The sequence below is a fragment of the Ranitomeya variabilis genome, chromosome 2, assembly GCF_051348905.1.
Source record: "Ranitomeya variabilis isolate aRanVar5 chromosome 2, aRanVar5.hap1, whole genome shotgun sequence".
In the NCBI taxonomy this organism is placed as follows: Eukaryota; Metazoa; Chordata; class Amphibia; order Anura; family Dendrobatidae; genus Ranitomeya; species Ranitomeya variabilis.
The window spans coordinates 894,782,975-894,808,885 of record NC_135233.1 but is presented as its reverse complement, the minus strand read 5'-3'; the positions used below and the strand labels follow the sequence as shown (position 1 = coordinate 894,808,885).

General features: G+C 47.9%; 1 protein-coding gene across 3 annotated transcripts; it reads left to right on the top strand.

The window, feature by feature from the left end:
- Positions 1-7,099: 7,099 nt before the first annotated feature.
- On the top strand, positions 7,100-25,472 carry LOC143808144 (zinc finger protein 639-like). 3 transcript variants are annotated; one of them, XM_077290484.1, is made up of 6 exons: positions 7,243-7,381; positions 13,006-13,071; positions 15,656-15,781; positions 22,927-23,025; positions 23,168-23,275; positions 23,804-25,472. In XM_077290484.1, the coding sequence occupies exons 4-6, from the start codon at positions 22,938-22,940 to the stop codon at positions 24,904-24,906; spliced, it is 1,299 nt and encodes a 432-aa protein (XP_077146599.1). In that variant the 5' UTR covers positions 7,243-7,381; positions 13,006-13,071; positions 15,656-15,781; positions 22,927-22,937; the 3' UTR covers positions 24,907-25,472. The 3 variants fall into 3 exon arrangements, with proteins under 3 accessions (XP_077146598.1, XP_077146599.1, XP_077146600.1); XM_077290483.1 differs by lacking the exon at positions 15,656-15,781 and having other exon boundaries at positions 7,100-7,381; XM_077290485.1 differs by lacking the exon at positions 15,656-15,781 and having other exon boundaries at positions 7,276-7,407.
- Positions 25,473-25,911: the final 439 nt, after the last annotated feature.

The window sequence follows — 25,911 nt, the reverse complement described above, 5'->3', positions numbered from 1 at the left end:
GTAATCTCAACTGTCACTAGTAGATGGCACTATAGTGGTGTAGGGGACAGGGACCTGGTGAGCTGTGCAGACGGGTGGAACCATTGTTGCCGGGAGTCGGGGTTCCAGGGGACGGATTTGAGGGGTGCATGGGAAGCCAGGCTCATGTGACAGGAGGCAGAGTGACGCAGGGAGAGGAGAGGATAAAAAGCAAAACGCGCGAAAGCAGGGGCAGAGAAGCGCGGGAAATCTCTGAGGAGAGGAAACTGCAGCGCAGTTGCTGTGAGTGTGCAGGCCGCAGTGAGACTTGCAGGAAGCAGGGGGAAAACGTGCAACAGACACTGCGGGCAATTACTGGAGCCCCCAAAAAGAGACGCATTCGTCGTCAGCGACCCCCCAGGCAAAGGGGTAGTGCTGACCAGCTCAGGGACAGTATTACCGCGCTCCCTGAGAACACCTTGCCAGAGAGTGCTACAGACTCGCATGGTTTCGTCTCAGCTGTGACTGATACTGATTATTCTCCTAATCCTCCTCAAAAAGACTCTTCTCTGGACTGGGAGGCTGTTACCTCGGATCAACGTCCGCCTGCAGGAGGGAACGCAGCACCGCAAAAGACATTCTGGACTCGACTCTACGCCTGGGCCCGTCGCCAGAAGACACCTCCTTCCTCCGCCATCAGGACTACGGCGTTGTCGGAGCCTCCCCGTCAGGACTACATCGCTGAACCAGCACTGATAAGTGACCGTTGTTGACTTTATCTTAGTAGGGAGTCACTAGTGAGGCGCTGCCGCGTTCTACGGGTGTAGTTCAGGGCGGCCATATAATAATTGGGATTTACTGCGAAATTGTGTTCTTGTATATAAGTTCCCTGCGTGGAAAACGTTTGTTATCTTTTTGGTTGGAAGTTAAAAAGAAAGTTAAAAACGCTATTTGCTTTCTGGCTCCTATTTGTCCCTGCATCCTTCTTTACCTGCGGTCTCTACATTTGGCGTAGTCGGCAGGATGCAGGATCCAAAGAAGGAGCCAGAAGATACGGAGGATGGGGCTGGGCCTAGAGCTTCTCTCTCATTGGGGGCCATGTTAAACAATTTGCCCAAGTTTAATGGGAGCAACATGTTGTTGTGGAGCTGGACTGAGAGGATGAGGGGGCTGTTGAGAATGCATCCTATGACCCCGGCCCTGGAAGCTGAGGTAGCCATTATGGCATTAGACGGAGAGGCCCGAGATTCAGTGATGTTGAGACCCCCCACAGAGCGGAATACTTTTACCGGGGTGTTACATGTGTTAGAGGGGACGCACGGGGATCCCACCGACGTGGGAGAGCTGCGGGCCCGGTTGTTTGGACGGCGACAAAAAGAGGGCGAGACTGTCACTCAGTACATGAATGCTCTGCAAGAGCTAAACATTGCAATCGTGCGGAAAGATGGTATGGGGATGGGACATGTCGACGTGACCCTGCGCGACCAACTGGTGACGGGACTGCGGGATGAGTTGACCAAACAGGCTCTACGTGAACGAGTGCGGGTCGACCCGCGCCTGACTTTCTCCGACATAGGCAATGAGGCCCGCACCCGGGAGCAAGAGAGGGGGGTGACGGTCCTGACAGGAGAGGCTCGGGTTATCCAGACCGCTGCACCAGGAGGGGGTGAGCCGTCGTGGGTTCAGGAGATGCGGCAGGAGCTCAAACAAATCCGAGACGAACTGGCCGAAGTAAAAAAAAATGCGCGAAGCCCAAGGGAGCTACCCGGGGGCAAGGGTCTGGGAGTCCAGCTCGTGGCGCTCGTTCAGGATATTATCCGGTCTCCGGTGCTTGCTATGGTTGCGGGGAGGCAGGACATTTCGCACGGGAGTGCCCCCGGAGAGGGAGGGCCTCGTCACGGCGGGCGTTAAACTAGAGGACTCCGAGCTAAGGGGACGACGCTCGGAGTCAGAATCCCCGCGGATGGGTGGTGAAAGTCCCGAAAATTTGGTTGCCAGCTGCCCCCTGGTTTGGGCAGAGTTTGAAGGGCGGGCTGTACGTTGTCTGGTGGACACCGGATCTCAAGTCACGACTATGCCCGAGGCCTATTTTAGAAAACACTTCCCTGTGTCAGTCAGACCCCAATGGGGCCCCGTAATCCGGTTGCAGGCTGCCAATCAGCTGCCCATCCCAGTGGAAGGGGTCACCTGGATGCAAATATCTTTATGTGGGAAAGACCTGGGCCGCCGGGGGGTTGTGTTGACACGGGGGGATCCCAGCCCACAACATATCGTGACTTTGGGGATGAATGTATTGAAGGACTTTGGCAGTTTGCTGTTAGGGGAGACCACACAAGAGACACTCAATCAGTGGGGGACCAGTACACCTCAAGGCTCCGTGTTCAGACAGTTAGTGAGGGAAGTCCGTGTGCAAGAGACCTTTCAGGAGGGAGACATACTAGGGAAAGTAATCACCTCCCCGACAGCAGAAGTGACGTTTCCCCCAGGACAGACTGTTATATCCCTGCCCATCCGAGCTCGCATCCCTCTGGAAGGAGTGCAAGTGCAGGTTGAGCCCACCTTTACGTCCCCTTTGCCCACAGGACTGCTGGTGGCCCGATCTCTGGCTACTGTTAAAAATGGGGCCGTACCAGTGCGATGTGTGAATGTGGACGAACACGATGTCGTGCTACGGGTCCGAAGTGAGATGGCCAAAGTGTTACGACCGTTAGAAGTGATGCCTCCTCCAGATACTTTACAGTTAAAGGTGGATTCCCCTGATCCCTGGATGGTCAGTGTCCGGTCTACACAGGATCCTGAGCCGATAGCGTTACGAAAAGGTCAAACTATTCTGGAACATATGCGAGCAGAATTACCGGGTCTGGATCCATCACAAGTCTCGCGAGTGCAGCGGCTCCTTGGACACTATGCTGAAGTGTTTGCGCAACATGAAGATGATTTTGGCTGTACCACGGCCATCGAACATGGAATTCCGACCGGAGATACAGTGCCCATCAGGGAGCGGTACAGACAGATTCCCCCGCAGATGTACCAGGAAGTAAAGACGTTGTTAGGCCAGATGCTACAAAAGGGAGTGATCCGCGAGAGTCAGAGCCCGTGGGCTGCCCCGATCGTGCTGGTGCGGAAAAAGGACGGCACGCTCCGGTTCTGTGTGGACTATCGTAAGCTAAATGCATGCACCGTCCGAGACTCTTATCCACTTCCCCGTATCGAGGAGTCTCTCTCCGTGCTGGGTCGGGCCAAATATTTTTCCACCTTAGACCTAGCCAGCGGATACTGGCAGGTCCCGATGACAGAAGCAGATCGTCCTAAGACAGCGTTCATCCTTCCCATGGGACTATTTGAGTTCAATCGAATGCCGTTTGGGCTGGCCAACGCTCCAGGCACCTTCCAACGATTAATGGAGCGGTGTCTGGGGGATTTGAACTTCGAGGCCACTCTCATTTATCTGGATGACATCATCATCTACGCCCCAACATTCGAGGAACATCTGTGCCGACTGGAACAGGTACTAGACCGGTTGCTGAAATACGGGCTTAAGGTGAAGCCCCAGAAGTGTCACTTGTTCCGGGAACAGATCGAGTACCTGGGGCATGTGGTGTCCGCCGAAGGAGTCCGGCCATCGCAGGAGAAGATTGCTGCAATCCAGGAGTGGCCCACACCGGAGACCGCTAAAGATGTACGGGCGTTCTTGGGCCTCGCTGGGTACTACCGGCGCTTCGTGAAGAATTTTGCTCGCCGTTCTCACAATCTACAAGTCCTGCTGAAAGGAAGCTCCCCCAAGGAACGGGGAAAGAAGATACAATGGCAGGAGCCACAAGAAGCAGCGTTCCGGGACTTGAAGACAGCCCTCATGGAGCCGCCGGTGTTGGCTTATGCGGACTTTTCGCAACCGTTCATCCTACACACCGACGGCAGCTCTCAGGGATTGGGGGCTGTGTTGTCTCAGGTTCAGGATGGGCGGGAGAGAGTGATCGCCTATGCGAGTCGGTCTCTTCATGACTCTGAGTTGAACCCAGACAATTACAGTTCTTTCAAGGTGGCGCTGCTGGCCGTGGTGTGGGCTATGACGGAGCGGTTCGCTGAGTACCTGGCCGGTTTCGAGGTGCTGATACGCACGGATAACAACCCATTGGCACATCTGGAAAATGCGAAATTGGGTGCCCTAGAACAGCGCTGGGTAGCCCGGATGGCCAAGTACAGATACCGTATCCTTTACAAGCGAGGAGCGGAGAATGTTCATGCTGACGCATTATCTCGTCTGCGGAAAAATCCCCCAAGAACTAACCGAGATGAGGAGCTGGAGGGAGAAGAAATCCCCTACGCCATCGGGGGCGCTGCTCAGACGGCTGTGAGCCGGGAACAGACCGGGAACGGAACGGCTGCAGGACTGTTGGTTCAGAGTCGGGACGAATGGATACGGCTACAACAGGAAGACCAGGAACTAGCTCCATTGCGACAGTGGATAACGAATGGTCTATTGCCCGTGAGAACCCCTGGACAAATTCTCCCGTCAGATCTGAACCTTCTTCTGCGGCAGTGGGAGCGCCTAACTCTTCAGGACGGGCTCTTATGCCACTTAACCATGGCTCTGGCAGATTCTGAGCCGACCTGGCAGATGGTCTTACCAGGGCCTGTGGTGGCCGCAGTTGCTAAAGAAGCTCATGAGTCCGGGGCACACTTCGGAGTGAAGAGGACGTTTAAGTGGCTGCAAACTCGGTTCTATCATCCTCGGCTGCTTGCGGAAGTACAAACTGCCTGTAGACAATGTCGACAATGTGAGCTAACCAAGTCACCGGAGGAAAGGGCGCCTGTGCAGAGCATCACGACGTCTGCCCCTTTTGAAGTATTAATGATAGACTACATTACCATTGGAGCAGCGCATCAAGGCTACGAACACTGCCTCGTTATGGTAGATCATTTTTCAAAATTCGCGGTAGTCATCCCTACCCGTGATCAGACAGCTGAGTCGGCAGCGAGCGCTATCTGTAAGAACTTTATTCAAGTTTACGGCTGTCCGAGGCGAATACATTCGGATCAAGGCGCCTGTTTCTTGGGCAAGGTCATGGAAGAGCTGCATCGCCTCTACGGCATTGATAAGTCACGCACCACACCGTATCATCCCCAGGGAAATGGGGCTTGCGAGCGGTTTAACCGGACTTTGCTTCAAATGCTGCGTGCGCTAGAACAAGATCAGAAGGCCCGCTGGCCGGAGTACGTGTCTGACCTAGTGTGGGTCTACAACAATAGAGTTCATCAAGTCACAGGACGCACCCCGTATGAAGTGGTCTTTGGGCGCCCAGGAAAAGGCATGACAGATCTGGAACTGTCTTCGGAGGAAGAAGGCCCCCGAACAGGGATGGCTTCGTGGGTGCGTGATCATCGGCATCGGCTGCAGACCTTACACCGACTGGTACACACTCGAATTCGGGAAGTGGAGCATCGGAGCACCCCTACAGCAAAACCCCCAGAGTTCCGGCCAGGTGATCGAGTACTCGTTCGAGAGCAAAGACCGCAAAACAAGTTAGACCATCGTTGGGAAAAAACACCCTATCGGGTGCTTCGCCGTATAGACCCGCATGGACCTGTATATGAAGTGCAGTCTGAGGCCCTCGGAAGTACAGGTACTCGCATTCTTCATCGCAACATGCTCCGGTTGTGTCGCTCTGTTGACTCGGACACCCCGGAATCCGCAATCAGGGAAGAGCCACCTACGACTGAGTCCCCCAACAACCATTGGTGGGATGAAGAAGATGATGAAGAAGAAGAACGGCGTCAAAATACTCCCCCTATCTCGACTACTACACTACCCCTGACCAGTCACCCTTCCGCTGACGACATTCCCCCAACACCCCCTACACAAGGACCCGAGCCACGACGTTCTGAACGTTCTACTGCCGGTAGACCCCCAACTCGCTACAGTCCTGACTTACACACTAGACAGACCCAAGTGTGGAACAATCCGTCAGGTGGGCGACCTGTCAGTGCGAAGGCCTCGCCCGGGGACTGGCGAGCATACAGGGTGGGGGAATGTAGGGGACAGGGACCTGGTGAGCTGTGCAGACGGGTGGAACCATTGTTGCCGGGAGTCGGGGTTCCAGGGAACGGATTTGAGGGGTGCATGGGAAGCCAGGCTCATGTGACAGGAGGCAGAGTGACGCAGGGAGAGGAGAGGATAAAAAGCAAAACGCGCGAAAGCAGGGGCAGAGAAGCGCGGGAAATCTCTGAGGAGAGGAAACTGCAGCGCAGTTGTTGTGAGTGTGCAGGCCGCAGTGAGACTTGCAGGAAGCAGGGGGAAAACGTGCAACAGACACTGCGGGCAATTACTGGAGCCCCCAAAAAGAGACGCATTCGTCGTCAGCGACCCCCCAGGCAAAGGGGTAGTGCTGACCAGCTCAGGGACAGTATTACCGCGCTCCCTGAGAACACCTTGCCAGAGAGTGCTACAGACTCGCATGGTTTCGTCTCAGCTGTGACTGATACTGATTATTCTCCTAATCCTCCTCAAAAAGACTCTTCTCTGGACTGGGAGGCTGTTACCTCGGATCAACGTCCGCCTGCAGGAGGGAACGCAGCACCGCAAAAGACATTCTGGACTCGACTCTACGCCTGGGCCCGTCGCCAGAAGACACCTCCTTCCTCCGCCATCAGGACTACGGCGTTGTCGGAGCCTCACCGTCAGGACTACATCGCTGAACCAGCACTGATAAGTGACCGTTGTTGACTTTATCTTAGTAGGGAGTCACTAGTGAGGCGCTGCCGCGTTCTACGGGTGTAGTTCAGGGCGGCCATATAATAATTGGGATTTACTGCGAAATTGTGTTCTTGTATATAAGTTCCCTGCATGGAAAACGTTTGTTATCTTTTTGGTTGGAAGTTAAAAAGAAAGTTAAAAACGCTATTTGCTTTCTGGCTCCTATTTGTCCCTGCATCCTTCTTTACCTGCGGTCTCTACAGTGGCGCAATCATTTACAGGCGCCCGCGCTTCAGTTTCGAAACAGTAGTGAATGTAATTTTTATCTTTCGCCGCTAGATGTCACTGTGACTAATCATGAACTTGGACGCTCCTGCTTCAATAGTGAAGACTCTATGATGCTTCCATTCCATTCACGTGAAATAGCAGCGCGTCTTCCTCTTCCGCCTGCTTCTCTGCGTGTCTGACGTGCCTGCTCGTTGCTGGCATTGCGGGGATCTGGCGGTACGCTTTACGGCAGCTCTACCCTCTATGGAGGAAGAGGCACCGCTCCTTCCGGTCACATGGGCATGACGTCAGCAGAGGTCCTTTAGCCGACTTGGATTTAGCCTCGTCCCTTCGGGGAGGGTTGAGCTTGCGCTGCGTGACTTTCCGGTCTGTCAGGCTAGAGGCGGCCGTGCGTCGTGCTGGTCCAGGTCGCCATTTTACACCGTCGCTTCCACTGTTCAGGTACGGTAATGGTGCCGCGGTTACAGGTATGTGGTGGTGCATGTCCTCATGCGTTACCTTGTGCAGTGGTAGGTGGTACAGCCGAGGAGGTGCGTCAGCAGCCGCAGGACTGCACAGGTGGTCTTACCCTTATATGCCCCCAGTCACAGGTGTCCTTGGGGGTTAAAGGTCGCATCCAGATCCTGTGCCGGTGTAACCCCAGTGTGACCCCATTGTGTCCCCACATCCCTTCTGTACTGGGTGGGAAATCTGCGCTCGCCTCCGCTGTGCGACACAATCCGGGCGGCAGCCATTTGTAACGCTCCGCGACAGACGACGTGCGGAACTGTGTTTGGCTTTTCTATTATTTCTCTCTAATAGTCGAACAGGTGATTTGTTTCCTTCATTTGCTCCTGTGAACTTGGGCCACATTCACACATCGGTTTCCGGTTTTGCGTCTATCAGGAACAGGCAATTTTTCTCCCACTTTTTTCACCCATTTTCTATCTTTTTTTTTAATTAAACCTAAAGGACATAATTTGTCAGTTCTTCGCTCCCTCCCCTCCACCCATTGATATTTCACAATGGATCAGTCAGAAGCAGCTGAAGAAAGGATGGAAACTGGACGTCTTCAGTTCTTCATCTGTGATGGATCCCCATAGACTGGAACGTCCGACTGATCGGCGAGGATAGGAGTCTGTGGCTCTAGATGAGTGACTGCGGCCCGAAGCGTCAGTCCCGTGTACTATTAGTCGGATGTGGTCCTTCTATACAGGGCCCATCATAATAGAACTGTGCCTCCTTTTTTATTAGTATTATTTATTTTATAGCGGCCTTAATTCCAGTGACAAACAAAAGAAACAGGTTTACACTACATAGCAAGCATTTGGCAAGACATAGCAATGTACAGAACTAGTGTAGCTGCACATAGCTAAGCAACAGACTGATCCGATGGGGGTGAGGACTCTTCCCACAAGAGTTTTACCATCTGCCAGGGAAGGATACAGTAGGGGAGGGTAAGGTGTCTGCAGACAGTTTCTATGAAACTGGCAAAATTGAGATTTCCTTTGGAAACCACTTCAGGAATCATTCCTCGTTTTGGAAGTGTTTTTTCCCAGAATCATTTTTTCCAGTCTTTTAATTTGGGCAGGGCCTAGTTTGGAGCCAATTCAAAGAAATGACATGCGCTTTCTTTTGTTCTTGAAAATGGTTATGTGAGGAGAGCTCTTGTGAGCACTGGAGATTAGACCGGCGATGTAGGGAGGAGACAGGTGGTGGCTGACCTTGTAGGTCCGCGTCAGTATTGTGAACAGGATTCTCTGGGCATTGAGAAGCCGGAGAAGGGATTGGAGGAGGGGGATTCATTGGCCTACAGAGGTAAGGATGGATTGGAGCAAGGCAAGAAGGAAAGAAACTGAGGACGATGTTGGAAGATGAGGTGGGGTTGCACTAGCTATTAGTGTTAATTCAAGAGCAGAACTAAGTGGTAAGTGTTTGAATGGGAGGTTTAAAGGACAGTAATTGGGGAATTTGAGTGAGATGTGGACAATAATGAATGTTGAGTTTGAGTAGGAGGAGAATGTAGATATAGGAGAGTGGAGAATCCCAGGACAGAGGCTTGAGGCACTTGCATCAGAGAGACGGCGGGATGAGGAGGCTGTGTGGGAATGGGAGACGTTACATGTGATGTGGTGATCTGTAGTGGGAGGTTGATTGTGGCCAGGCATAATACAGGTCTAGAAGGAGAAGCACAGGGCGATGTAGCTTGGTTTGGCAGTTAGCGACGATGGTTAAGGCTAGTGATGAGCGAATATACTCGTTACTTGAGATTTCTCCGGGGTCCTCCAAGTATGTAAGTGCTCGATTGTTTTTCTTGCCGCAGCTGAATGATTTACATCTGTTAGCCAGCATAAGTACATGTGGGGGTTGCCTGGTTGCTAGGGAATCCCCACATGTAATCAAGCTGGATAACAGATGTAAATCATTCAGCTGAGGTGAGGAAAACTAAATCTCCGAGCACTTAAAAAATACTTGGAGGACCCCCAAGCATGCTCGGGAAATCTCGAGTAACGATTATATTCGCTCATCACTAGTTAAGGCGGTTTCAGTGGAGTGGGTGCTAGAAGCCAGATTTTAGCTTGTGACATACAGTCATGGCCAAAAGTATTGACACCCCTGCAATTCTGTCAGATAATACTCAGTTTCTTCCTGAAAATGATTGCAAACACAAATTCTTTGGTATTATTATCTTAATTTAATTTGTCTTAAATGAAAAAACACAAAAAGAATTGTCCTAAAGCCAAATTTGATATAATTCCACACCAAACATAAAAAAGGGGGTGGACAAAAGTATTGGCACTGTTCGAAAAATCATGTGATGCTTCTCTAATTTGTGTAATTAACAGCACCTGTAACTTACCTGTGGCACCTAACAGGTGTTGGCAATAACTAAATCACACTTGCAGCCAGTTGACATGGATTAAAGTTGACTCAACCTCTGTCCTGTGTCCTTGTGTGTACCACATTGAGCATGGAGAAAAGAAAGAAGACCAAAGAACTGTCTGAGGACTCGAGAAACCAAATTGTGAGGAAGCATGAGCAATCTCAAGGCTACAAGTCCATCTCCAAAGACCTGAGGGCTTGTTCACACTATCCTTTTTTTGCTGCGGATTTTTCAGCTGCGGGTTTGGAAAACCCGCAGTTGAAAACCGCGGTAGTTTTCCCTGCGGGTTTTTGTGCGGTTTCTTCTGCGGATTCCACTGCGGTTTTCCAACTGCAGTTTCCTATTGGTGCAGGTGGAAAACCGTTGCGGAATCCGCAGAAAAAATTGACATGCTACTTCTTTTTTTTCCGCAGAAAATCCGCGCTGATTTTCTAGTGGAAAAAAGCAAAGTGGGCACAGCGGTTTTTGTTTTCCATAGGGTAACATTGTACTGTACCCTGCATGGAAAACGGCTGCGGATCCGCAGCTGCAAATCCGCTGCGGATCCGCAGCAAAAACCGCAGCGTGTGAACATAGCCTGAATGTTCCTGTGTCTACCGTGCGCAGTGTCATCAAGAAGTTTAAAGCCCATGGCACTGTGGCTATCCTCCCTAGATGTGGATGGAAAAGAAAAATTGACAAGAGATTTCAATGCAAGATTGTGCGGATGTTGGATAAAGAACATCGACTAACAACTAAACAAGTTCAAGCTGCCCTGCAGTCCGAAGGTACAACAGTGTCAACCTGTACTATCCGTCGGCGTCTGAATGAAAAGGGACTGTATGGTAGGAGACCCAGGAAGACCCCACTTCTTACCCTGAGACATAAAAAAGCCAGGCTGGAGTTTGCCAAAACTTACCTGAAAAAGCCTAAAACATTTTGGAAGAATGTTCTGTGGTCAGATGAGACAAAAGTAGAGCTTTTTGGGCAAAGGCATCAACATAGAGTTTACAGGAGAAAAAAAGGCATTCAAAGAAAAGAACACGGTCCCTACAGTCAAACATGGCGGAGGTTCTCTGATGTTTTGGGGTTGCTTTGCGGCCTCTGGCACTGGACTGCTTGACTGTGTGCATGGCATTATGAAGTCTGAAGACTACCAACAAATTTTGCAGCATAATGTAGGGCCCAGTGTGAGAAAGCTGGGTCTCCCTCAGAGGTCATGGGTCTTCCAGCAGGACAATGACCCAAAACACACTTCAAAAAGCACTAGAAAATGGTTTGAGAGAAAGCACTGGAGACTTCTAAGGTGGCCAGCAATGAGTCCAGACCTGAATCCCATAGAACACCTGTGGAGAGATCTAAAAATGGCAGTTTGGAGAAGGCACCCTTCAAATATCAGGGACCTGGAGCAGTTTGCCAAAGAAGAATGGTCTAAAATTCCAGCAGAGCATTGTAAGAAACTCATTGATGGTTACCGGAAGCGGTTGGTCGCAGTTATTTTGGCTAAAGGTTGTGCAACCAAGTATTAGGCTGAGGGTGCCAATACTTTTGTCTGGCCCATTTTTGGAGTTTTGTGTAAAATGATCGATGTTTTGCTTCATTCTCTTTTGTGTTTTTTCATTTAAGACAAATTAAATGAAGAAAATAATACCAAAGAATTTGTGATTGCAATCATTTTCAGGAAGAAACTGAGTATTATCTGACAGAATTGCAGGGGTGTCAATACTGGTTTATACCAGATAATGGAAGAACGACATACGTCACCAGTCATAGGTGGTGCTGGCATGGGTTTCCACCAGCGGTTATGAAAATTGTGCCATGTTATACTGTTGACAAACATCTGACCCCGCACATTCAATATTCTAGACATGAATTTCAATTTCCTGTTTAATTTCAGCACATTCTGGGGATTAGTTTCATAACCTGACCATTCAACTATCCTCAGATATAACCATTAGGTCTAAACTGTGGCGGTCACAACCCTTTGCGCCCTACATTCTGGGAATGGCACATGGACACGTACAACATATCACAAGTTGCACCATCTTGCTGAAAGAAAACCAATGCAAATGCTTGTGATCCGTTAGCCATGCATAGATATCCCTGTACTTGCCTGTATTCAGATTTTCATTAGAGGAAATCTGTCAGCAGATTTTTACTATGTAATCTGAGGACCACATGAGGTTGGGGTTGAGTCACAGATTTTAGGGATGTCATTTATTAGGCTGTGCTGTTGTTTCAATACAATGAGTGTATTTTACAGGCGTAATACGCAGAAATGGTCCCAAAGCAGTTATCTGTATGTCATCCGTAGGCAGGGTGTAGCTGCGCATTTTACACATGTCATCCTCCGTTTGTAATCCGTATGGCATCCGTACAGCGAGATTTTCTAGCCGGCTTGCAAAATGGACATAGAATGGACCCATGGGCTCAAATATTTGTGAAAACATATATGCAGTGTGTATGTGTATATGTATGTATCTATCTGTAGACATTTATTTTAGCTATTCTATTCTAACCTGTCAGTGTGATTTTACTGTACACCGCGCTGAATTGCCGGCTTTTCTATAGAACACCGGTGCGTATTTCTCGCAAGTCACACTGATGTTCCATGTGTAGTCCGTATTTTTCTCGCCCCCATAGACTTTCATTGGCGGATTTTTTGCGCAATACGCTGACAAACGCAGCATACTGCGATTTTCTACACCCGTAAAATACGGCTGAGAATTATACGGCAGATGGGAGCTGTCCCATAGAGAATCATTGGTCCGTGTGCAATGCGTAGTTTTTTTGCGCCTCTCATACGTCCGTAAAACTCTCTAGTGTGACGCTGGCCTTAAAGGCAGCAAAAAAGTTTTTTAAAAAAAGGTTTTAAAATACTGAAAAAATATAAAAGTTTAAATCACCCCCATTCAAAATACAACTCCTCACCCAAAAAACAAGTCCTCACATGGCCATACTGACAGAAAAATAGAGTTACGGCTCTGGGAAGAAGGGGAGCGTAAAAGAACACACTATGCCTATACACATAACCACATACCAATGCAGATTTTTTTTGAAGTGGTGGCTGACGCTGCACTTGCTATTTTTTTGTTGTTGTAGTCCATCCTGTAGCGGGAAAGATATTTCTGCTAGAAGTGTTGGTGTATAATTTAGTACTATTGTATGGCAGCCTTTATTCATACCAGATGGAGTAAAGTTCTGATATCTTATATCTCTACAGAATAACTGAGGACAGTAGAAGACTATTCTTCACTTCTGGTCTATGAGAATTGATTGGCCAACATACGTGAGTATAATGCAGATTAAGGTTGTTGCATTGTGTAATATTGTGTATATGTCCATGCCAGGATCTACAGTAATTAGATTACTCTTCTGCTATGCGTTTAGTGCCATGAAGAAGCCAACATAACAGATCTTTCTGTATGCCCTATTATTGCATACTGACGTTATAGAAATCCCATCAAAGGTTTTATCCTCTGAATGATGCTATACTGGAGTATCTGAAGAGGAATAACCTCATGACCCAGTATCAGCACGGGTTTACTAGGGACCGATCATGTCAGACTAATTTGATCAGCTTCTATGAAGAGGTAAGTTCCGTTCTGGACCAAGGGAACCCAGTAGATGTAGTGTATATGGACTTTTCAAAAGCTTTTGATACGGTGCCACACAAAAGGTTGTTACATAAAATGAGAATAATGGGGATAGGGGAAAATATGTGCAAGTGGGTTGAGAGTTGGCTCAGGGATAGGAAACAAAGGGTGGTTATTAATGGAGCACACTCGGACTGGGTCACGGTTAGTAGTGGGGTACCACAGGGGTCAGTATTGGGCCCTCTTCTTTTTAACATATTTATTAATGACCTTGTAGGGGGCATTCAGAGTAGAATTTCAATATTTGCAGATGACACTAAACTCTGCAGGGTAATCAATACAGGGGAGGACAATTTTATATTACAGGATGATTTATGTAAACTAGAAGCTTGGGCTGATAAATGGCAAATGAGCTTTAATGGTGATAAATGTAAGGTCATGCACTTGGGTAGAAGTAATAGGATGTATAACTATGTGCTTAATTCTAAGACTTTGGGCAAAACAGTCAATGAAAAAGACCTGGGTGTATGGGTGGATGACAAACTCATATTCAGTGGCCAGTGTCAGGCAGCTGCTACAAAGGCAAATAAAATAATGGGATGCATTAAAAGAGGCATAGATGCTCATGAGGAGAACATCATTTTACCTCTATACAAGTCACTAGTGCGACCACACTTAGAATACTGTGCACAGTTCTGGTCTCCGGTGTATAAGAAAGACATAGCTGAACTGGAGCGGGTGCAGAGAAGAGCAACCAAGGTTATTAGAGGACTGGGGGGTCTGCAATACCAAGATAGGTTATTACACTTGGGGCTATTTAGTTTGGAAAAACGAAGACTAAGGGGTGATCTTATGTTAATGTATAAATATATGAGGGGACAGTACAAAGACCTTTCTGCTGATCTTTTTAATCATAGACCGGTGACAGGGACAAGGGGGCATCCTCTACGTCTGGAGGAAAAAAGGTTTAAGCATAATAACAGACGCGGATTCTTTACTGTAAGAGCAGTGAGACTATGGAACTCTCTGCCGTATGATGTTGTAATGAGTGACTCATTGCTTCAATTTAAGAGGGGACTGGATACCTTTCTGGAAAAGTATAATATTACAGGGTATATATATTAGATTCCTTGATAAGGCGTTGATCCAGGGAACTAGTCTGATTGCTGTATGTGGGGTCGGGAAGGAATTTTTTTCCCCATGATGGAGCTTACTCTTACCACATGGGTTTTTTTTGCCTTCCCCTGGATCAACATGTTAGGGCATGCTAGGCTATGGGTTGAACTAGATGGACTTAAAGTCTTCCTTCAACCTTAATAACTATGTAACTATGTAACTATTGCAGTCATCATAATATATAGCACTGTGTACTTACTATTGCTCATTTTGCCTTTCTACCCAGATTTCATTTTTTTCCTCTGCTCTGTAGAAACAGGAAATATATTGTCCTTGCATGACTCATTCCCCTCTTCAGCTTCTGACCCAGCTGCTCCCGCCCCCCCCCATGTCATAGATTTTTGCAGTGATTTGTGCAGAGAAAACTGACCTGTTTCTCCAGTCACCTTCCACGACAGCGGTACAGGAGGATGTCTCCCCGCCCTAATGGGGGACAGGAAACACAAAGAGGTTAAATACCCTCCCCTTCCTGCCACCTCCAGTGTTTTTCCTGTCCCCTATGGGGCATGAAGAGGTCCTGCTGTGGTGCTGCCGTGGCCGGCGATCGGAGCACCCGGTTTTACTTACTTTTAGCCGGGCAGCTGGGGTCGGGTGTGGTCCTCTCCTCCCTGTGCAGCTGCTCCCTTTTCCATGTTGGGTCATGGACTCAGGACCCTCGCTCCCCGGCTTCCTTCTCTCCTCTTGGCACCGGATTCCGGAGTGCGCGCGCACCAGAAGTGACGTGTCCCAACTTCCGGTTTACTTCCTGTGCGTTCCACTGTAGAACGCATACGCGCCCGGCACCTCGGTTGCTACAACGGAGTCGGCTGCCATGTGGGGCGTTCCTGCCCGGGTTTCCCCTCCTCTACACTTGGGAGAGGAGGAGCATGCTATTCGGACACTGGACCTCGATTATTTAATCCTGGTCAGGGTTCACCAACAGGTAAGGTCTACTGTCTGTCTGTGTGACTGATGCATAGATGGACCATGGACGGTGACAAAACCCCGCTCTCTGCATCTGCTGAGCACAGCGTCCTCCCTCCTACCGTGAGTAGTGAATGAAGGTCCTTTTACTTCTAGGTGGCAATTGGACTTAGTCCCCTTCTCTCTCTCCTTTTCTAGGGAGACAAGGCTCCTGCCCCTAAGAAGGACAAAACATCCAGGAAAGAGGAAGACTGCAAGTGTCGTGTGTGTGCATCAAGGCTTTCTTCATACAAGAAGAAGCTTTACCAATCCTGCACAGACTAGGTGTTACGCACTAAACACCCATCTTTATTCGAAAGCATTAAATCCCTTATTAAACAAGAAGTACGGTCATCAGTATCGGCCCTTTCCCAGACCATATTACCGCAGCCGCCTCCTTTAAAAAAGAGGAAATTATCTGTGGTAGAGTCTGATTCGGACTCCGGTGAATTACGTTCTTCTGACTCGGAGGATATGTGGGAGAATGAGGGCTCCACTTCTACACCCAAAGAAGAAAATAAAAAATATTATTTCTCCTCTGAGGACATACGAAAGTTGATTAGTATGGTCAGGGTTTGGGGGCCTAAAACCTAGGAAGCTAAAGGGATTTCCGGTACATGAAAATGTGCAGAGCCTCATTCTACATGAATGGGAGTCTCCTAGGAAAGGGCTTAGCGTTCCATCCGAATTAAAAAAAAAAAAAAAGAGGGTTCCCTTTTAGATGGAGATACCTCTGTGGGATACCCCGAAAGTAGACGTTCAGGTGTCCAGAGTGACAAAGACAGCTCTTCTATGTGAGGACTCATCCCAGCTCAGGGACACCATGGATCGGAAAATGGAGAGTCTGCTAAGGAGATCTTGGGATACATCCACTAACCTCCTTAAAGGGAAGGTGCCACCAGTTTTCTTGAATTTTTTTTTTTTTTATGAAATTAAGCTTAAAATAGTAAATAAAATGTACTAATGCAATGTTTGCACTGTTTGCAAACATTTCTATATGAAAAATATTATATATTTTCTTACAAATATATATATTGACCACTAGGGGGAGCATTTTCCGTTTTAGACCTCAAGCAGCTATAGTGAGACTTACCAGCTTTACTGTTAGCTGGAAAATTGGGGCAGTACCTGCTGACATCACCATTTCCCTCCCCTTTTGGGTGGTCTGATATCCCTGGGGCAGAATGAAGAGCAGCATCACAGGGCAGAGCCATTTTGTGTGTGACTCACCTGTGATCTGCTATCACACAAGTGGTGTGTGTATTAGTGATGTGTCGTTCGTGAACGAGCCGATACAAACAGCCGGCTCCCTGCTGTGAATGAAAGGAGTCGGCTCTGCAGCGTGAGTGAACCGAGTCTTTTTCTTTCTTGTCTGGGCCTGGCAGCTTCTTAGATTCAGCCAGTGAAGTGTGACTGTGACTCATGTGGGAGGAGCAGACAGCAGAGAGGTGGAGTGGAGTCTGTGGACTGGAAATAAATACATGTGTTACCATGTGACCCAAAGAAAGGTGCAATATTACACTGGCTGGAGTGGCTTCCTCCCTGGTATGTGACTGTGTAGGAGGAATGACAAATTGTATGTTCATCATCATCATCTGCAATGACCTGTGAGTTACCTTCTGTCCCAAAAAAAGATACACTTTACTGTGGCCTCATCCATGGCATATATACATATATGGTACTAGATGGTGGCCCGATTCTAACGCATCGGGTATTCTAGAATATGCATGTCCACGTAGTATATTGCCCAGCCACGTAGTATATTGCCCAGACACGTAGTATCAGGGCCGGACTGGCCATCGGGCAGTTCTGGCAAATGCCAGAAGGGCCGATGGCAGTAGTGGGCCGCTCGAGTGTGCTGCTGTCGGCACACTCCCCACGCTGTCGCGGCACACTCCCGGCCCCGCATTCAACTATACCGGCGTCATAGACACCGGTACAGTTGAATGCAATGATGGTGGAGAGAGCGTCTGCTGACGCCCCCTCTCCCATCATTCCCCGCTCTGCCTGCCGCTGACACTGCGGGTGCGCGATGACGTCACATCATCGCGCACCTGCAGTGTGACCGGGCGGGCAGACTGCATCTGCTGAGACCGGAGCAGCGCGGGGCACGAGGAGAGAGGTGAGTAGAGTGTTGTTTTTTTTTTTTTTTTTTATCAATGAGTGATGACTGGATTGTGGAGCTATTGGGGGGGGGGGGGGGGGGGGGGGGGGGGTCAGCTGCATTCCATTTTATGGGCCTGTGCTGCATTATATTCTATGGGGGCTGGCTGTATTACATTCTATGGGGGCTGTGCTGTATTACATTCTATGGGGGCTGTGCTGCATTACATTCTATGGGGGCTGTGCTGCATTACATTCTATGGGGGCTGTGCTGCATTACATTCTATGGGGGCTGTGCTGCATTACATTCTATGGGGGCTGTGCTGCATTACATTCTATGGGGGCTGTGCTGCATTACATTCTATGGGGACTAAGCTGTAATGCTGGATACAGCTGTAATTATGTTATATAGTCGTGTTACACTCCCCTCACTTCTTGTAGCCTACAAGTGTACAAATATATTATACAGTCACCATGTGACAAGTGGGCCTGTGTGACTTCAAATGCCAGGGCTGAATTTTAGTCCCAGTCCGGCCCTGCGTAGTATATTGCCCAGACACGTAGTATATTGCCCAGACACGTATGTAACAGGTTAAAGAGTTAAAATAAAAACTAAACATATACTCACCTTCCGAGGGAGCCCTTGTAGTCCTGTCGCCTGTGTGCGGTGCACGCGGCAGCTTCCTGTCCCAGGGTTGGATGCGCGCAGGACCTGTCATGACTGAGCGGTCACATGACCGTGACGTCATGGAAGGTCCTTCTCGCATACCATCCTTGGCACTGGAGCCTGCCGCTTGCACTGCCGAGGAGAGGACGCGACGACTGAGGGTGAGCATAGCAGGTTTTTTAAAATTATTTTTAACATTACATTTTTTTTTTTTTACTATTGATGTCGCATAGGCAGCATCAATAGTAAAAAGTTGGGGACACACAGGGTTAATAGCAGCGGTTACGGAGTGCGTCAAACACGGCATAACGCGGTCCGTTACCGCCAGCATTAACCCTGTGTGAGCGTGCCTGCCGGGGGGGGGTTCTGTACGGCCTGCCGGAGGATCTGTACAGCCTCTCCGGGGGGTCTGTACGGCCTGCCGGGGGTCTTTGTCTGTGCAGGCATCGTCCGATGGGACTACAAGGCCCATCGGACGATGCCTGCTAGACTGACAGTGATTGATAGCCAATGATGGGACAGTAGTACAGTAGTAGTCCCATCATCCGGCTAATGTGTTGAATATAAAAAAAATACTCCATACATACTCCATACATACTACATTCATACTACATACATACTACATATAGTACATTCATACATTACATACATGACATACATATAGATATACAGTACATTAAACATAGATTACATACTCACCGTTACTTGTCACTTTGTTCCCCGAAGCCAGTGTCATCTGTAAAAATATGAAAAAAAACAAACAACCAATATACTACCTGTCCGCAGAAATCCACGAGTGTCCCACGACGATCTCCCGTGGAAAGCAGCAGCATCAGATAAAAAAACTGATCCGGCGGGAGAAACGGATCCGGTTGAAAAAAAGGATCCGGCGGGAGAAACGGATCCGGTTGAAAAAAAAAACGGATCCGGCGGAAAAAACCGGATCCGGCAGAAAAAGGATCCGGCGGGAAAAACGGATCCGGTTAAAAAAAGGATCCGGCGGGAAAAACGGATCCGGTTGAAAAAAACGGATCCGGTTTGAAAAAAAGGATCCGGCGGGAAAAACGGTTCCAGTTGAAAAAAAGGATCAGGCGGGAAAAACTGATCCGGCGGGAAAAAAACGATCCGGTTGAAAAAAAGGATCAGGGGGGAAAACGGATCCGGCGGGAAAAAACGGATCCGGTGGAAAAAAAAACGGGTCCGGTTGAAAAAAAGGATCCGGCGGGAAAAACGGATCCGGCGGGAATAAACGGATCCGGTTGAAAAAAAGGATCAGGCGGGAAAAACGGATCCGGCGGGGGAAAACGGATCCGGTTGAAAAAAAGGATCAGGCGGGAAAAACGGATCCGGTTGAAAAAAAGGATCAGGCGGGAAAAACGGATCCGGCGGGGGGAAACGGATCCGGCGGGAAAAACGGATCCTGCAAATGTGCTCGCAGGATGTGTTTTTTACCCATAGACTTGTATTAGTGACGGATGGCCACACGTCGCGTCCGTCATGCAACGGATCCGTCGTGTTTTGGCGGACCGTCGGCACGAAAAAATGTTCAAGTGAACTTTTTTGTCAATCGCGTCCGCCATTTTCTACCGCGCATGTGCGGCCAAAACTCCGCCCCCTCCTTCCAGACTTCAGAATGGGCAGCGGATGTGTTGAAAAACTGCATCCGCTGCCCACGTCGGGCACAAATTTCACGTGCGTCGGTACGTCGGCCCGATGCATAGCGACGGACCCATACCGACGCAAGTGTGAAAGAGGCCTTTTTGAGCGTTGAATTAAAAAAAAAAAAAAAAAAAAAAAGAAAAGAAAAAAAACGGAGTGGGCTCCCGTGCAATTTTCTGCGCCAGAGGGGGAAAGCCAACGGCCGGGGGCCAATATCTGTAGCCTGCTATGAATATCAGCCCACAGCTGTCTGCATAGCCTTTACTGGCTAGTAAACTAGGGGGACCCCCCACAAAAAAATTACGTGGGGTCCCCCTATATTTTATAGCCAGAAAGGCTACGCAGACAGCTGCGGGCTGATATTCATAGCCTAGAGAGGGGCCATGGATATTGCCCCCCCCCCCCCCCCCCCCCCGCCTATCGGTTATTAATCCAATAGTAAGAAAGGGTTAATAAAACACACACATTAGGAAAAAGTATTTTAATATTCTTCATTTCACCATACTTCAGCGCCTGCAAAAAACGTAAAATAATAAACCGTATACTACCTGTCTGCCGTAGTCCAATTAATAACGAGTGTCCCACGACGATCTCCCCTATAGAACAGTGACATCGGGTGATGTCACTGCTCTATAGGACCCTCAGTGACACACTGACAGGAGACAATGGCTCCTGCAGTGCATCACTGAGGTTACTAAAGTTCAAAGTCTTACTTTATGGCAAAAAGCTGCCTGGGAAAATGTCTCACCCAGCAATGCCATAAAGTGAGACTAGGGACTTTTTTTTTTTTTTTACAGCGGCGGAGGAATACAGTGGTGGAAGGATACCTTCCTGCCCTCATTGTGTTCCTTGAGCCCCTGGAGAGCAGTCGCATTATCTGTTGCTGCTGCTCTCCACGGGAGATCATCGTGGGACACTTGTGGATTTCTGCGGACAGGGAGTATATTGGTTGTTTGTTTTTTTTCACATTTTTTACAGATGACACTGGCTTTGGGGATCAAAATGACAAGTAATGGTGAGTATGTAATCTGTTTAATGTACTGTATGTCTATATGTATGTATTGTATGTATGTAGCATGTATGGATGTAGCATGTATGGAGCATGTGTGTATGGAGCATGTGTGTGTGTGTATGGAGCATGTGTGTATGGAGCATGTGTGTATGGAGCATTTTTTTTTTTTTTTCATTCAACACATTAGCCGGATGATGGGACTACTACTGTCCCATCATTGGCTAATGTGTCAATCACTGTCAGTGTAGCAGGCATAGCCCGATGGGACTTGTAGTCCCATCGGACGATGCTTGCACACACGCATAGAGACGGGGAGAGAATGCAGGGAGGAGAGGAGGGAGAGCGACACGAGGAGAGAACGACACGGGGGGGGGGGGGGGGGCAGAGAATGCAGGGGGGGGGGCAGAGAATGCAGGGGGGGGGGCAGAGAATGCAGGGGGAGAGGAGGGAGAAGGACACGGGGAGAGAATGCAGGGAGGAGAGGAGGGAGAGCGACACGGGGAGAGAGAATGCAGCTTACCGGGACTGTGTGAGGAGGTGGAGACATAGAAGCAAAAGCACCAGGGAGGGCAGCGTGTGAGGAGCAGAGGATGTCTGCTCAGAACGTGCAGTGCTTGGAGTACAGACAGAGGAGCAGGGAGATAAATCACCCGCACTCTCCGGCTCCAGTCAGCGCTTCTGTTCTGAAGCGATAGAGAGCAAGTGTATCTGGGCAGAGATCACTGGGCTATAGTAAAATGGCTGCTAGTCACACCTACAGCAGTGAGTTGTGCAGCCCACAGAGGCGTGCCCAGCTCACTGCTAACGCCTCTCCAATGTTAAAGATAGGGTCCGCGGCGGTCTATCTCCTATGTCCATGGGGTGCCGTATTCTGACACTGATAGTGTCGTGCTACTGCTGTGAAACCAAGATGTCAGCCCCCAGCTCCTTCTTTCTACTGGTATAACACACGAAATCTGTTTTACATGCATTCAAATCTTGGTTATAGCAGCATGTTATGCTACATTACATTCATTAATGAATGATCTACAAACGCGGTACCTTACCTTTAAAGCGAACAATATAAAGTCTACAATATATTAATAGGATAAAAATTTTGATGGGAGGAGTGCTTCTTTAAAGGGGTTGTCCGGTCCAAATCGATAAGTCTAACTGCAGACTTATGAATCCCCCCGTACACGAACTATGTGCTGCGGGTAATTTGCCGTTTTTGTTTTTTTTTTTTTTGTTTTTTTTTTTTTAAGTTGGGACTGGAGGGTATGTATGAGTTATACATACTCCCGGCCAGAGCGAGGCCATTCAATGGGTGTAGCTGACTAGAGCACACAGCCTCGCTATATACAAGTGTATGGAAGCGAGGTAGCGCCCACTGGCCAGCAGTATGTATAACTCATATATACCCTCCGGTCCTGGGTCAGAAACCGGCGAATCATCGCAGAGCACAGTGCGTGCACTGGGGGAGATTCATAAGTCTGGAGTCACACACAGCGACTGCAGGCTTATCGATTTGGGCCAGACAAGCCCTTTAAGGCAGAATAATCCATTACACCAGTGTTCCTGTTGAGGCGTAAAGAAATCGTAGAGGAACTTTCCTATATTAGTTAGGCTAAGCAGTGTCACCCACACTGGAGGCCATAACGGATACCATGTCAGTAGACACCATGTGATTCTTTATTTGTCTTGCATCACCCCCCTCATTTCCAATGCCAGCCCCTAGACCCTTACTGATCACCTGATTGCCAGTGATCCTCAGAGAGGAGCTGATTCAGATAGTATCTGTCACTAGATTCCTCAACAGGATTTCTGGGGTTCTCGGAATCTGTAGCTCAACTGTACACAATATTTTTTGTTGTTGGGGGACATACTATCTGGAGAGTAATTGTCCAAGTCAAAAGTCTGTTTCATTGTGCTGCTTTCTATTGGTTTCTCCTGTGAAGATCCCATCATTGGATACTGTAATGTTAACTAAATAGGGTAATCTCTTTTCAGACTGTAGCGATATGAACGAGCATCCTAAGAAACGCAAAAGGAAGACCTCTTTTCCTTCTCGGTACGCAGGGCAGAGTTCAGCTGTTGCTTCTGCACCAGGTAAGTTCATGAGACCAAACCTTTCCGTGTGATAAGGGTAATATATCTACAGCATAGTCCTTGTAGAAAAGACCAGGCTTCTGCTCGTGTAATTCCTGAATATCCTATGTCTGATTATTACATTTTCCCTCTTTCTCTCCAGATGTCGCTCTTCCAGTCAAAAAGGTAGAAAATAACGGGATATATTTTGATCACTGTTACAGTGTCTGTTCTTTAATTCAAGCTGATCCTAAACTTCCAGACAGTGAAGGTGCGTAAAAAAACAAACAAAAAAAAAACAAAAACAAAAAAAAACGAGAATCGGATTACACAGAATAATCTAAGTGTAATATGTCTGCACTGGTGATATGTGCATAAAAATGTAATGGACAGGATGACATAGGTGAAAATAGACATATATAGACTGTTGGCTTAGGTTCTGTTCATATCTGCACGAGATACAACACTGGGATCTGACAGACCCCATTGTGAATCAGTGGTGTCCTGGTTTAGAAGTGTTGTGGCTTTTATTCATAATGTAAATGTTAACATTAGCTGAGCATGCATGATAAGTTTGTCACAGCCTATTAATTTGACAGTATCTACTCCTGTGTGATTCCTTGTGTAAGGGGAATATGTGCCTTTCTTTTCTCCAACTGCTGTAGGAATAGTATAAAGTGCATGATATCACTTTTGGAATTAATCACAGACTTGGTCATTTTGTTTCTGTGTAATCCGTTTTAATATGTGATCAATGAAACAAGAGAAAATAAGAAATGTTACTGTGTTTGATTCCTAGAGGAGCAGCCCAGTACTAATGGAGAAAGTCGAGAGATGTGCGAGTCTCCCACACTAATCCCCCAACCAGTTCATGAAGAGGCAGTTGTGGAAGTCCACACTGAAGAGCCTGAGTGTGTTCCCTCCCCGGTCACCGAGGAGGAAATAAAAGATGTCCCACTTCAGATACGAGAGAGCCCGGAAGGCAGCCCCTCCTCCAATCTGACAACTCCTCAGAAGTGGCCGCTCCTGAGAGCCAACAGTAGTGGCCTCTTTCGTTGTGACCAGTGTGACTACAACAGCAAATATTTCTCGGATCTGAAACAGCATATGATTCTGAAGCACAAGTGCACAGAGTCCCACATCTGTAAGGTTTGTAAGGAGAGTTTTACCAGTGATGAGCAGCTGCTGGATCATGGCAAGGTGCACGAGGAGGAGCAGCAGCTGAGCTGTAAGCACTGCGAGTACAAGACCACCTCATTTGAGAATCTCAATCAACACGTGGCAGATATCCACTTCAATGACTTTTTCTATTGGTGCGAGCAGTGTGATCTGCAGTTTTGCACAAGTAGTGAATTGTACCTACACTTTCAGGAGCACAGTTGTGATGAACAGTACTTATGTCAGTTCTGTGAGCACGAGACCAACGACCCAGAAGATCTGCATAGTCATGTAGTAAATGAGCACACGTGCCGTCTGATAGAGCTAAGCGATGCCTATAACAATAGAGGACCCGGGCAATTCAGTCTATTAAATAAAATAAGTTTTGACAAATGCAAGAACTTCTTCGTATGCCAAGTATGTGGCTTTAGCAGTAGGCTCCACACTAATGTGAACCGGCACGTGGCAATAGAGCACACTCGTTTCTACCCACATGTCTGCGATGACTGCGGGAAAGGCTTTTCTGGCATGTTAGAATACAGTGAGCATCTAAACCTACATTCATCTGAAGGCGTCTACTTATGCCAATATTGTGAGTACTCAACAGGTCAGCTGGAGGACCTAAAAACCCACCTAGATTTTAGGCATTCTGCAGATCTGCCTCATAAGTGCGGGAGCTGCCTTCTGAGATTTGGATCAGAAGATGAACTTGGCACTCATGTACAGACACATGAAAAAACCTGAATCCTTAAGGCACCTGGCATGTTGGAAAATACACTTTCTGGCGTCTGCAGAGAAATTACTGTACGAGATCCAAACACTTTAATGTATTGTAAGTCCTCGTGTGTGTAGTAGGTTGTATAGCCCGCTGCGGCCTGAACTTAACACTGAGAAAACAGATCCGGCCAGAAGTTATAATAATTGAACACTCCACTTCTAAAACCGTAGTAATAAACATAGAGAGACAAGCCAACCCTGCGTGCTTGGGGAATGAGGCGTATCCTGGATTTTTCTTCATATATTCTCCCTAAATCTGTTATTCATTTTGTTAATTAAATTGTAAGGTGTCTGATTCCCATGTGTAAAACGTTCAACTGAAATTATTTAAATGTACGTGTTTTGTGAGCAAAATATTAAACTGGGGGAAAAAAAATCATTGCAATTTTTGTTGCTACCAAACTGCATGTGACAAGAATATACTATGCTGGGGCATGTATACACAAAACTTATTTTACATGTTTTATTTTTCTGTAAACTGAGAGATACTGACTCTACTCAGAAGTCTATATGAATAAATTACATATTGTGCATGTGTATGTCATATTTAATGGGTGATGAATTTGGGATCTTGGTGTGTCTATGAATTAGAAACTTCTTTTCTATACAGATGTGCTCAGTTACCGCCTGCCATTGTCATTGACGTGCTTTCCTATGAAGTAAAGGCATCTGACATAATTTTGGTTTATTGCAAAGAGGCACCATCAGAAGATAAATGGAGTTGTCCACCACATTTATATTGATGGCCTCTCCTTAGCATAGGTCATTAATATCAGACTGGCTCGGGTACAACACCCGTAATCTCTGCCATTCAGCTGTTTCCGATGCTTGCAGTAGTTGGCTGTACTTCATCATAAAGCTGAGCTGCACAGCGTCATCAACAGTATAGTGGCCGCTATTGCACATCATTTCCTATTTGATTAAATAGACGCAGACCTGCAGTATGCCACTGCCTCCACTATGTAGCTGACA